Source organism: Crinia signifera, chromosome 1, assembly GCF_055691185.1.
Source record: "Crinia signifera chromosome 1, ASM5569118v1, whole genome shotgun sequence".
In the NCBI taxonomy this organism is placed as follows: Eukaryota; Metazoa; Chordata; class Amphibia; order Anura; family Myobatrachidae; genus Crinia; species Crinia signifera.
Genome location: NC_139217.1, coordinates 455,317,087 through 455,330,148, shown reverse-complemented (window position 1 = coordinate 455,330,148; position 13,062 = coordinate 455,317,087). Strand labels below are relative to the sequence as shown.

At 46.9% G+C, this 13,062-nt stretch overlaps 1 protein-coding gene across 2 annotated transcripts in view; it reads right to left on the bottom strand.

Annotated features, from left to right (window-relative positions):
- MAPK4 (mitogen-activated protein kinase 4) overlaps positions 1–13,062 on the bottom strand; it is a 116,931-nt gene that overhangs the window by 7,362 nt on the left and 96,507 nt on the right. For both annotated transcript variants that reach the window (XM_083155168.1, XM_083155162.1), the window contains 2 exons: positions 7,050–7,194; positions 1,360–1,521 (listed from right to left, as the gene is read on the bottom strand). In XM_083155168.1, coding sequence (XP_083011294.1) covers positions 1,360–1,521; positions 7,050–7,194 — 307 coding nt within the window. The remainder of the gene's footprint in view (positions 1–1,359; positions 1,522–7,049; positions 7,195–13,062) is intronic.

Here is a 13,062-nt window from a genome sequence, read left to right as displayed (position 1 = left end):
GCACAGAAACAAAATAACACCTAAATCTAAATTCTCTCTGCACAAGTTACATCTGCCCCACCTGCAGTGCACATGGTTTTGTCCATTTGAGAAGGAATTTGCCTTTGCGAGTGAACCAGAATAATGGCCATGATACACAGATACACCAGATTAGGAAGTCTTCTGCCACTGGACATGTACATGAGCTCTATTCCACCCTCTGTGCTGCTGGCCAGGCTGGGGTGGAAGGGGTCTCTGGGCAACTGGAACACCCCACCCCCTTCCTGCATATAACTATTAAGTAAATCCTTCTGAGCAATCTGTGGGTCTCCGATCTATCTATACTCCCTCCATGCTCAGACATGTCAATAAGACACCAGCTCTAGGCATTTGCCTAGGGCACCGGCACCTGGAGGGCGGCAGTTCGCCCCTCACCCCCAGCATATACTGTAGCTGGCGGCGTCCCTGCAGTGCTGGAGCGGGCAGGGGTGTCCGCGGGGCGGGGGTACCTGCGGCGCTGTCACTGTATAAAGCTGCTGGCGGCAGCGGGGTCCCTGCAGTGAATAGAGAATAACTAGCGCTATGCGAGCGACGGTGCGGGAAGCGCTTCCGGGTTTGAAACCACTTGCCGCACGCTGATTGGCTGAGATTCAGCCAATCAGCATGCGGCAAGTGTTTTCAAAATCAGAAGCGCTTCTCTATTCACCAGGGACCCCGCTGCCGCCAGCAGCTTTATACAGTGACAGCGCCGCAGGTACCCCCGCCCCGCTCCAGCACTGCAGAGACGCCGACAGCGTCCACCACAGGTACAGCGGTGGACAGAGGACAGCGTCCACCACAGGTACCACCACCACCCCCCCCCCCCCCCCCCGGGCACCTGGGCGCCCCCACCCCGACTCGCCTGGGGCGCTCCGGTGCCTTGCACCGACCCTGAATAAGACCCATCACATAACTCACACATTTGTCTGGCTTTCAATTTCCACATTTTCCCTCATTATTTCCCACTAAATGATGCATAATGTATAGCTGATATTAAATTTTTAACGGGCTGTACATTGTAGTATAAAATCACTATGACTGGGATGGTATTTCCTCAGCCACTGGGATATCATATCTGGTCACCATGACTGCAGCCAGCAGGTGGTGATCTCCCAATACTCATTCTCAAAAGGCGTGTGGCCATTGAGAAAAGTAGGTGTGGTCTCCCAGACATTGGCATTTGGTTCAACGTATTTAAGTTGCGTTTGTACTAAATTATGTGGCTGGTGCTTGTCTTGGCCCGATTTTGCCTTTTCAAGTGTTGTGAAGCATACAGTAGATTAAGTTCAGACACAAGAACTTGTTTTCCTACACGAAAACCATTGTGAATAGAAAACTCACCCTCCAGATTCATCTCAGGAAGCAGTTTCCTCAGAGGCTTCTTCACCTCCCAGTCAGAGTTGACAAATGAGGGCATTACTTTAAGAAGTTCTTCCTTGTCTTCCTTGTGAATCACGGGAATTGTGTCTAAGATCAGCTGCATCTGTTCCAGTTCATGGTTCCCTAAATTATAAATTAAAAGCAAGAATCAGCCAATAGCGGCCACATTGGTTACTGAAGGACATTACATGTATTTGTGCACCACCTGCTGCTGCCTCTCTGCCTGCGGGAGACAGCGGGAACTCCAACCTCTCCCCCCCCCCTGCCGCGGAAGGCCCCCGGCGGGACGTGGAAATGTCCCCAAAGAACTGGATGTTCCCACAGAAAGCGGAACAGTTCGGAGGTATGCTTGTTATCTGCTAAATGTGCACCTCCTGCAGTGCTTGTTATCTGCAAAATGTGCATCACCTGCAGTGCTTGTTATCTGCTAAAATGTGCACCTCCTGCAGTGCTTGTTATCTGCAAAATGTGCACCACCTGCAGTGCTTGTTATCTGCTAAATGTTCACTTCCTGCATTGCTTGTTATCTGCAAAATGTGCACCACCTGCAGTGCTTGTTATCTGCAAAATGTTCACCACCTGCAGTACTTTTTATCTGCAAAATGTGCACCACCTGCAGTACTTGTTATCTGAAAAATGTGCACCACCTCCAGTGCTTGTTATCTGAAAAATGTGCACCACCTGCAGTGCTTGTTATCTGCAAAATGTGCACCACCTGCAGTACTTGTTATCTGCTAAATATGCACCACCTTCAGTACTTTTTATCTGCAAAATGTGCACCACCTGCAGTGCTTGTTATCTGCTAAATGTGCACCACCTCCAGTGCTTGTTATCTGCAAAATGTGCACCACCTGCAGTGCTTGTTATCTGCTAAATGTTCACTTCCTGCATTGCTTGTTATCTGCAAAATGTGCACCACCTGCAGTGCTTGTTATCTGCAAAATGTTCACCACCTGCAGTACTTTTTATCTGCAAAATGTGCACCACCTGCAGTACTTGTTATCTGAAAAATGTGCACCACCTCCAGTGCTTGTTATCTGAAAAATGTGCACCACCTGCAGTGCTTGTTATCTGCAAAATGTTCACCACCTGCAGTACTTTTTATCTGCAAAATGTGCACCACCTGCAGTACTTGTTATCTGAAAAATGTGCACCACCTCCAGTGCTTGTTATCTGAAAAATGTGCACCACCTCCAGTGCTTGTTATCTGAAAAATGTGCACCACCTGCAGTGCTTGTTATCTGCAAAATGTGCACCACCTGCAGTACTTGTTATCTGCTAAATATGCACCACCTTCAGTACTTTTTATCTGCAAAATGTGCACCACCTGCAGTGCTTGTTATCTGCTAAATGTGCCCCACCTCCAGTGCTTGTTATCTGCAAAATGTGCACCACCTGCAGTGCTTGTTATCTGCAAAATGTGCACCACCTGCAGTACTTGTTATCTGCAAAATGTGCACCGCCTGCAGTACTTGTTATCTGCAAAATGTGCACCACCTCCAGTGCTTGTTATCTGAAAAATGTGCACCACCTGCAGTACTTGTTATCTGAAAAATGTGCACCACCTCCAGTGCTTGTTATCTGAAAAATGTGCACCACCTGCAGTGCTTGTTATCTGCAAAATGTTCACCACCTGCAGTACTTTTTATCTGCAAAATGTGCACCACCTGCAGTACTTGTTATCTGAAAAATGTGCACCACCTCCAGTGCTTGTTATCTGAAAAATGTGCACCACCTCCAGTGCTTGTTATCTGAAAAATGTGCACCACCTGCAGTGCTTGTTATCTGCAAAATGTGCACCACCTGCAGTACTTGTTATCTGCTAAATATGCACCACCTTCAGTACTTTTTATCTGCAAAATGTGCACCACCTGCAGTGCTTGTTATCTGCTAAATGTGCCCCACCTCCAGTGCTTGTTATCTGCAAAATGTGCACCACCTGCAGTGCTTGTTATCTGCAAAATGTGCACCACCTGCAGTACTTGTTATCTGCAAAATGTGCACCGCCTGCAGTACTTGTTATCTGCAAAATGTGCACCGCCTCCAGTGCTTGTTATCTGAAAAATGTGCACCACCTGCAGTGCTTGTTATCTGCAAAATGTTCACCACCTGCAGTACTTTTTATCTGCAAAATGTGCACCACCTGCAGTACTTGTTATCTGAAAAATGTGCACCACCTCCAGTGCTTGTTATCTGAAAAATGTGCACCACCTCCAGTGCTTGTTATCTGAAAAATGTGCACCACCTGCAGTGCTTGTTATCTGCAAAATGTGCACCACCTGCAGTACTTGTTATCTGCTAAATATGCACCACCTTCAGTACTTTTTATCTGCAAAATGTGCACCACCTGCAGTGCTTGTTATCTGCTAAATGTGCCCCACCTCCAGTGCTTGTTATCTGCAAAATGTGCACCACCTGCAGTGCTTGTTATCTGCAAAATGTGCACCACCTGCAGTGCTTGTTATCTGCAAAATGTGCACCACCTGCAGTGCTTGTTATCTGCAAAATGTGCACCGCCTGCAGTACTTGTTATCTGCAAAATGTTCACCACCTCCAGTGCTTGTTATCTGCAAAATGTGCACCACCTGCAGTACTTGTTATCTGCAAAATGTGCACCACCTGCAGTGCTTGTTATCTGCAAAATGTTCACCACCTGCAGTACTTTTTATCTGCAAAATGTGCACCACCTGCAGTACTTGTTATCTGAAAAATGTGCACCACCTCCAGTGCTTGTTATCTGAAAAATGTGCACCACCTCCAGTGCTTGTTATCTGAAAAATGTGCACCACCTGCAGTGCTTGTTATCTGCAAAATGTGCACCACCTGCAGTACTTGTTATCTGCTAAATATGCACCACCTTCAGTACTTTTTATCTGCAAAATGTGCACCACCTGCAGTGCTTGTTATCTGCTAAATGTGCCCCACCTCCAGTGCTTGTTATCTGCAAAATGTGCACCACCTGCAGTGCTTGTTATCTGCAAAATGTGCACCACCTGCAGTGCTTGTTATCTGCAAAATGTGCACCACCTGCAGTGCTTGTTATCTGCAAAATGTGCACCGCCTGCAGTGCTTGTTATCTGCAAAATGTGCACCACCTGCAGTGCTTGTTATCTGCACCGACATTCATTCTGCAAAAAGGCACTAAGGAGGTGAAATGCAGTAGCCCCATGCTATCACTGCGACGCATTTCATGACATTCAAGGTCCCCATCTACAAGAAACTGCATTTCTAGGTGCATTTAATGTAATATAAACCATTTAGATACTTAATACATTCTTGATGTCCTCTCACTCTCATAAGTTTCAAAAGTTGTAGATGGTTCTGGTAATTAAGGGGCAGCTTGTAGAGAGTAAATAAAGTATCAAACAATCATTTTCTATCTGCCATGATATTAGGAGGTGATTGGTTGGCACTTTATCTCTCTCTTTCCAAGTGTTAATAAACCTGCCCTTACATTTTATTTCTCCCGCCACAAACATTTCCATTACGACCTGTAAAAGTAGGCTCAGATCCATTTTCTGAAGAGTAGACCCCAAAACATTAACATTTGTTATTATCTTTGAGCTATTTAATGTATATTATTTAGATAAATCAAGAGCTTACAATCTAAAGATTGTGTGACGGGGGCAAACAAACAAATTGTGGTAAAAAGTAATTTTTTTATCTCCAGAAAATGCCACTAGAAAATTACACTTTTTGCTAGTGTTTTTTTTTTTTAAAGAAATGTCCCTTTAGTCACATTCAAGATGAAATCCTTGATTTTCCCATCCAATAATACTGAGAAGTGGGTATATTTTTTGTGCCAAGGGCCGTTTGTATGGGGAAAAAAAATCCTTCGGGGGCCATATGTAAAAATTTCTCTTACGAATTCTCCTGCTGCAGCCGCCCCACGGCGGCTGCCGCTGAATAGGACTGACTGTCTCCGGCTGCTGTTAATTAAGGAGAACTACCGACTTCTTGCGAGAATTCCCCTGTACTTGACTCCCGGCAAAGCCACCGGGCGGGTGGGCAGGCCACTCCGAACGGCTACTGGGGCCGCATACGGCCCCCGGGCCTGAGGTTCCCCACCCCTGCTATAGGGTCTCCTCTATATAATTTTTGTATAAGAGCAAAAGGCGATATTTGGTAAAAAGTTGCCCTCTAGTGGGGAAACGTACCCAGCATACAAACTCCAGGGTCATTTTCCGCTGTCCGATATGGGGATTTATATTAGAATGATAGTACTATCGCTACAAATTCGGGAATAGCGATAATGACCTAGTCCTAGAGAACAGCAATGTTTACAGAGAAAAGGGGCCTGATTCAGTTTGGCTTGTTAAGCAGCATATTTTCCACATGCGAGGGGATGCTTACAGATCCCTTTGCATGCGGCCACACACGCAAAAAAATATTCAACGGTCGCCGAATTAATTTTTGCCCACTCTTTTTTTAACTAGCAAACCCTCAGCCATTTAGCCCTCTGCAGATGAAGCCCACTTTGAGAAGACAACATTTGTGCTTCATCATGATGTCTAGATCTTACAGTCTAGGGCTTAAGCCCTAATACATACATTTTATTTAAACCACCTCTTGCAGCTTTTGCATATTTAAGCACAGCTGCTACATACAAGGATGCAACAGCTGGGCTATAGAGTTCACCTCTATCCCCAGTATGAACAGGTGCATCTGCAGAAACAAACCAACCGAAAGTAAACCAATAAAACAACAGACAATATATATAAATGCACACGTACATATACATGTAATTCTATGGAACATATACAAACCCTTTAGTATAGAGACGTTAGAATATCACATGACCTCTGTGTGTGAACCTTAGGAAGAAGTGCGGATTTGGGCAGCTCAATTAAAAGCAGAAAACATAGACCCGTTCCTACAACGCTTTCCTTTCCGCCTGTAATGAGCCACGTGGGACTTCATTATCCAGCCGTGGTAAACTGCGCGCAGCGCAGCAATTAAGAAAGACTAGAACAACCACGATAGGCTGATTTAACAATTTGATGAAATAAATAAAAAGGCTGCAAAAGTTTCTTGAGTCTACAGGGACCAGAGTCTCCATCAAAGAAGATGAAAATATTGCAGGCAAAGAGGAATTTCATTATAATTCAAGAGTACAAAGGGCCAGACCTCTCCTTAAGCCAAGAACATATCTGAAGGTTAAAGGATAGAAATGGGCATATATTAATATCTTTGCAGTGCAGAAGCCAGTCCATGATTGGATTATTAATGTCAAAGGCTTGGTGTCATTGTGCATCGCATTCTCAGGAAATATGGGGGAAGAATTATGAACGCTTGGAGAGAGATACATTGGTGACATATAAAGTACCAACCAATCAGTTTACAGGCTGTTTGAAATATGACAGTTGGCTAGAGATAAAGTACCAGCCAATCAGCTCCTGTAATTTTTCAAACACAGCCTCAGGCTCCAATGGTATGTTCATAGGACCGGTGTAAAAAGCATGCGATTTGGACACTTTTTTATTACCACAGACGGATGTAAAGTGACCAAATCGCCATGAAATAGCCCTAGTGTATGGGCACCTTAAGATACCTCCTTATAAGCCTTGTGAGAACAGTCTTCACAGCAAGCCAGACAGACAAGTCACAAAGTGGTTACATATACAGTAATAAGCATAGGTAAACTAACGCACCTGCAAAGAGCATCCGTCCCGTCAGCATCTCTGCAAGTATGCAGCCGGCAGCCCACATGTCAATGGCCTTGGTATAGTTATTAGGAGAGAGGAGAAGACGGGGAGATCGATACCACTTAGTCACCAGTCCTTCTGACAGATAACCCTGAAACATCATGGAAAACATGTCAATCAAAGGCAATGTATAACTGTATTTCTAGATCAGAGCGCCGTTTTCTACATAAGACAACTCTACTGGCACTAAAACTGGTACACACTACACGGTGACTGGGTTGGAACTGCTCTTCCCAACGTACTTCCAGAAGCAGCCTACTACTCTCCTACCAACTGAATAGAGATGGAACCACAGTGGTGAAGGACAATATGGTCCCTATGAGATACTAACTCCACATCCCTCGTCCCTGCACTTCCTCCCCCGCAAATTTAGGCCCCCTGTTCCACCATGACTCCTCTCTGCTTTTCCAGAGCACAGCAGAGGGGCCGGGAGATTACATCGGAACAACATTGTGTAGATCCTATCTGTTTTACGATGAGGCCCAGTGAAACCTTTAAATATTTTATTTTAAAATACCGGTCAATTTGCTTTAATGGCTTAAATAATTGTGATAGAGATTATTACGCGCCAATTTTGTGTATGTGAAGTTTTTTTTATGGCAATGCATGGAAATTCCTTCTACTCTCTAACGTTCAGAAGTGTAATGTGGACAGTGTCCCCTTCCTAAATACTTGGATGGCACCAATATTATATAGCCTGTGGCTAGTGTTTTAGGATGCTGGATGAACTGACAGTCAGGATTCCGCAGTAAATGCCTGACCATCGGAATCCCCACTGTCGGACCGGCATACCACACCCGTGTTTTATGTGTGCTGGAGTTCTACAGATAAAAAAGAGAAAATTCAGATGCATACTCTGGGTGAAATGTAATAGGATGAGAGAGTCAGAAAGTGAGAGATTTGGGAAGAAATCTCCAGGTTTTTTTTTTTTAAGCGGCAATCATTTACACTGCAAAACCAAACCGGTTGTAAATGATTGCCGCTTTAAAAAAAAAATGGAGATTTCTTACCAAATCTCTCACTTTCTGAATCTCTCATCCTAATAAATTTCCCCCTCTATGTCAGTGATTTTCAACCTTTTTCAAATCCGGCACACCAAACAAGATTTAAAAATTGCCAAGGCACAACATCAGGACTTTTTTCGGAATAGTATGGATAAAGAAAAAATTATATTTTTGGAATTAATTCATAACGGCCCAAATTAATCCCAGTCCTTGATGATCAAGGTTTGCGCATGCACAAAATCCAGGAGTGAGTGGCTTCGGTGAGTTTCACACTTGCTGGGCCCTTAGCTCCAGGATGGGGTGGAAGAGGGCGGGCAGGAGAACACCCAGCAATACTGCCTCGCAGTTGCTGAGGTCATGGATTTGATTGCCACCAGGGCCTGTGACCATGGGAACTGTGTGTATATTCTCCCCATTCTTGCGTGGGTTTCCTCCAGGTACTCCAGGTTCCTCCCACAATCCAAAAATATTCTGGTAGGCTAATTGGCTCCCAACAAAAAATAACCCTAGAATGTCTGTGTGCTTGTACATGTGGTAGGGAATATAGATTGTAAGCTCCATTGGGGCAGGGACTTACAGCGCTGCGGAATATGTGTGTGCTACATAATAAACTGTTAATAAATTAAATAATAAATAATAAAAATGCTGGGTATACCCCTGCAGATGGGGCTATACCTGCTTGGGGCGGACAGCGAACGTCACACAAAGTCAGTGGCCATCCCGAATTCGGCGGCCATAATATAAGATAGCTTACACCAGGGGTGGCCAAACCTGTCCTCAAGATCTACCAACGGTGCATGTTTTCCAGGCAACCTGTGGATCTATAGTAGGAATTAATGCAGCAGGTTTGAAAATGTAACAGTTAGTACTGACTACAGCTGTGCACCAGCTAGGGGATATGGGAAATGTGACAGTTAGTACTGACTGCAGCTGTGCAGCAGCTAGGTGATGTGGAAAATGTGGACCATTGGTAGATCTCGAGGACTGGTTTGGCCATCCCTGGCTTACACTGACTTATTAGTGAACAGGTGAAAAATCATTTGATGGTAATCGACCAACGAACGATTTTCACCTGTGCGGTCACATGCGAGGGGACGTTCGGCGTAGTGTCGGGTGGCGTTTACCTGTTCACTAGTTTGCGAACATACGCAGCCTAGACTATCGATCAGGGCTGAATCAGGCACTTAGTACACAAAGGTTTTAGTGACCTTTTGTCTTTTTTTGGGGGGGTGTGCCTATCCTTGTTTTATGGCATAATAAGTAAGGGAGCCCTCTGCATTCCAATGCCCTAATTGGGTGAAAATGCCTAACTATGGAGGTGGGACGACAAAAAAGTCCCAGACAACACGAGCGGACATCTTATCCCACCCAAAGGCTTCAATACTTTATGCTACTCCGGTCTCTCAAAGAACCTGTTAAATAGGGTTGCCTACCCTCTTGGAATGGCCAGGAGGCTCCAGAAAATCGGGTCCCCCCCCACTCCCCCCGAAAAGGTGGGCAACCCTCCTGGATCCCGCCCCCCGCAATCTCCCCTGCGGTACCATTCATTTCCTGCGATTCTTGACTTTGGGGGGGGGGGGGGTAAAGATGCAAATTGAATCATTTAGCCCCGCCCCCTCTTCTAAGACCCACAAATTGCGGGATTTGGAGTACTGGGGGGTGGGACTTGATGACGTCTTTATCAGGCCCCGCCCCCGAAGTGCTGCTGACAGTCTCCTCTCCGAAGCTTCTCCCAGAGAGGAGACTTTAAAAGTAGGCAACCCTGCTGTTAAGTCTAGAAGGGAAAGGGCCCCATTAATAATCTAGTAAGTATGAAGCAATAACAAGGACCGGAAACAGCGGCGTAACTATAGCACCGCGGGGGGGCACTGTGCATGTGGGGGCGCGGGGGGCTGCGGTGCTATAGTTAACCCCCCCCCCCCAATCCCCCGCAGACTTACCTATCTTGCTGGTCCCGGCGGCTCCGTTCTTCTGCTGAGGACCACCACAAAATGGCTGCCCCCATTTAGCACACAGTTCTCTGAAACTGTCTGCGGTATGGGGGCGGCTATTTTCTGGTGGTCCTCAGCAGAACAATGGAGCCGCCGGGACCAGCGCGATAGGTAAGGCTGTGGGGGATTGAGGGGGGGTTTGCATGGGCGGCGGGGTAGGGGTGCTTGGCAGGGGGGCGCCCAAAACTTAGCTACGCCACTGACCGGAAAGTAGGGCAGTTCTATATACTAACCGCAGACAAAGGTTTCAGTCTATTAATCAGACTTGCTGTCTACATTAAGTAGTATACCATGTGATAATAAGGTGATAACCAAATATCATTGCACGAGATGGAGAAAACATACAGTAGAATCCGAAACCAGAGCAAAGTACAAATGCAGATCTGGTGCCTGACCTTCCCTACTATCAGTGACCCTTGTTCCCTCTGTGATTTCATCCCCCATGGGGTAAAGGGAGCTGGTTATTGCTACATTTATCTGGCAGAGAGCTCTTGTTATATACTCAGACACAGCAGATGAATGAAGGCATGACTACATATACAAGGCTTGCACCTGTATGCCTGCCAAATGTGACTCGAAGAGCATGCCAACTTCCCGCTCTCTGAGCTGTAGGTGGCAGAAGACCTCAGACAGTCGGGTCCCGGCGGTCATTACAACGACATCAGAATCCCAACTGTTAAATGCCTGACAGTTTGGACCCCGACTTACAGGGGCCATTCTCTCTCGTGGGGGTCCACAACCGCTCCTGGCCCAATCTTGCACTGGACTTGCTGATTTGTAATTACAGTCACCTCTAGGAATTACAAAATGAAGTGCGGCTATGTGTCCCCACCCAGCCATTACTGATTGGTGTGGAACAAGTCAGACATGCCCTGACTGACAGCTGACTATGGATTGCTATGCTCAGTGATAATATGTTGCTTACCTTTATTATAGCACCCACTAGGGGGCAGATGTACTAGTTCCTGGGCAGTGATAAAGTGGAGAGAGATAAACTACCAAACAATCAGCTCTTAACTCGTTTTTCAAAATAGCTTTTAAGGTACTCTTTACCTAGAACGGCGCCCGTCGCGGGCATCGCGGGTACATTTATGTGTGCCCGCGACGCGACCGACGCGATGACTGCGATTTCCCATTGAAACCCATGTTAAACATGGAAATCGTGTCGGTCGCGTCGCGGCCGGCCATAAATGTACCCGCGATGCCCACGACACGATGCTCCCGATTTCCCATAGGAATCAATGTTAAAAGGCGCGATGGACCCGATTTTACTGTTAAATGGCTCAATGGACCCGATTTGGCCATAGGAATCAATGTTAAATGGGCCACAGAGCCCATTAACCCTTAAATGTCCCCCCCAATTTTTAACGCCACCCCACGATCCACGTGAACCCGAAGCGTGGCGAGCGCAGCGAGCCCGCAATGGGCGGCGGTACGCGTCTTCCGACCTTTTCATGCCCTACTATCCACTAGGGCGTGGAGTGAGAATATAATAGTGTGGCGAGCGCAGCGAGCCACCGAGCCCGAAGCGTGGCGAGCGCAGCGAGCCCCGCGAGGGGACGCGGATACCTTCACAGTTATACGCGTCCCCTCGCGGGCTTCACAGGTGTCCGTGGCGACGCCGACACCTGTGAAGCCCGCGAGGGGACGCGTCTACCTGTGAAGGTATCCGCGTCCCCTCGCGGGGCTCGCTGCGCTCGCCACGCTTCGGGCTCGGTGGCTCGCTGCGCTCGCCACACTATTATATTCTCACTCTACGCCCTAGTGTATAGTAGGGCATGAAAAGGACGGAGGACGCGTACCGCCGCCCCTCGCGGGCTTGCTGCGCTCGCCACGCTTCGGGTTCACGTGGATCGTGGGGTGGCGTTAAAAATTGGGGGGGACATTTAAGGGTTAATGGGCTCTGTGGCCCATTTAACATTGATTCCTATGGCCAAATCGGGTCCATTGAGCCATTTAACAGTAAAATCGCGGTCAATCAGCCTTTTTAACATTGTTCCCTATGGAAAAATCGCGGTCATCGCGGGCATCCCGATTTACCCGCGATGCCCGCGATTTTTACCCCCGACGACCGTGATTTCAATCGCTGGCGCCCTTCTAGGTAAAGAGTACCGCTTTTAACATTGTAGATAGAAGCTGACTGGTTGGTACTTTATCTATATCCACGTGATCACTCTCCAAGTAAAAACAGAATTAAGGAGAGTGATTCACAGACAAGCCAATCTGGCGTCCCTAGCTGTCTGCAGACCCACAGACTGACAATGGTTCAGCTTCTTAGTCAGATGCCTCCATCGCGGCATGTCCACATGGCTGCGGCCTGATGCTAACGCGTTCTACCCGTGGATGCTGAGGGATGCGGTCATTTGGTCTACAGCATGATGGTCGACAGTCATTAGGTCGACACCATTAGGTCGACATGGGAAAGGTCGACATAGGAAAAGGTCGACATGGTTCTAGGTCGAAATGTCATTAGTTCGACAGGTCGTTAGTTTGACAGGTCATTAGTTCGACATTGTCTAGGTCGACAGTCAAAAGGTCGACATGGGGATTTTCACTGTTTTTTTGAGCCAGCATGTGCCGACAGGCGGTATTTCATGCCCTACCATCCACTAGGGCGTGCTGGGAGAATAAAATATTGTGCTGAGGGCAGCAAGTGATACGAGGGGATGCGGTGCACTTTAAACTGTGTCCATGTCAACTGTGCTGACATTCAGGTAAAAAAAAACAGTGAAAAACCCCATGTCAATCTTTTGACTGTCGACCTAAACATTGTCGAACTAATGACCTTTCGACCTTTTCCCATGTCGACCTTTTCCCATCCTAATGGTGTCGACCTAATGACTGTCGACCATCATGCTGTAGACCAAATTATCCCAACCCGATGTTGTGTATTCTGGCATTTGCATGTCGGTTGCCTGCCCACTGTTTTTTCCTTCCACAGCTGCAGCTGTTATCACTGCGCCT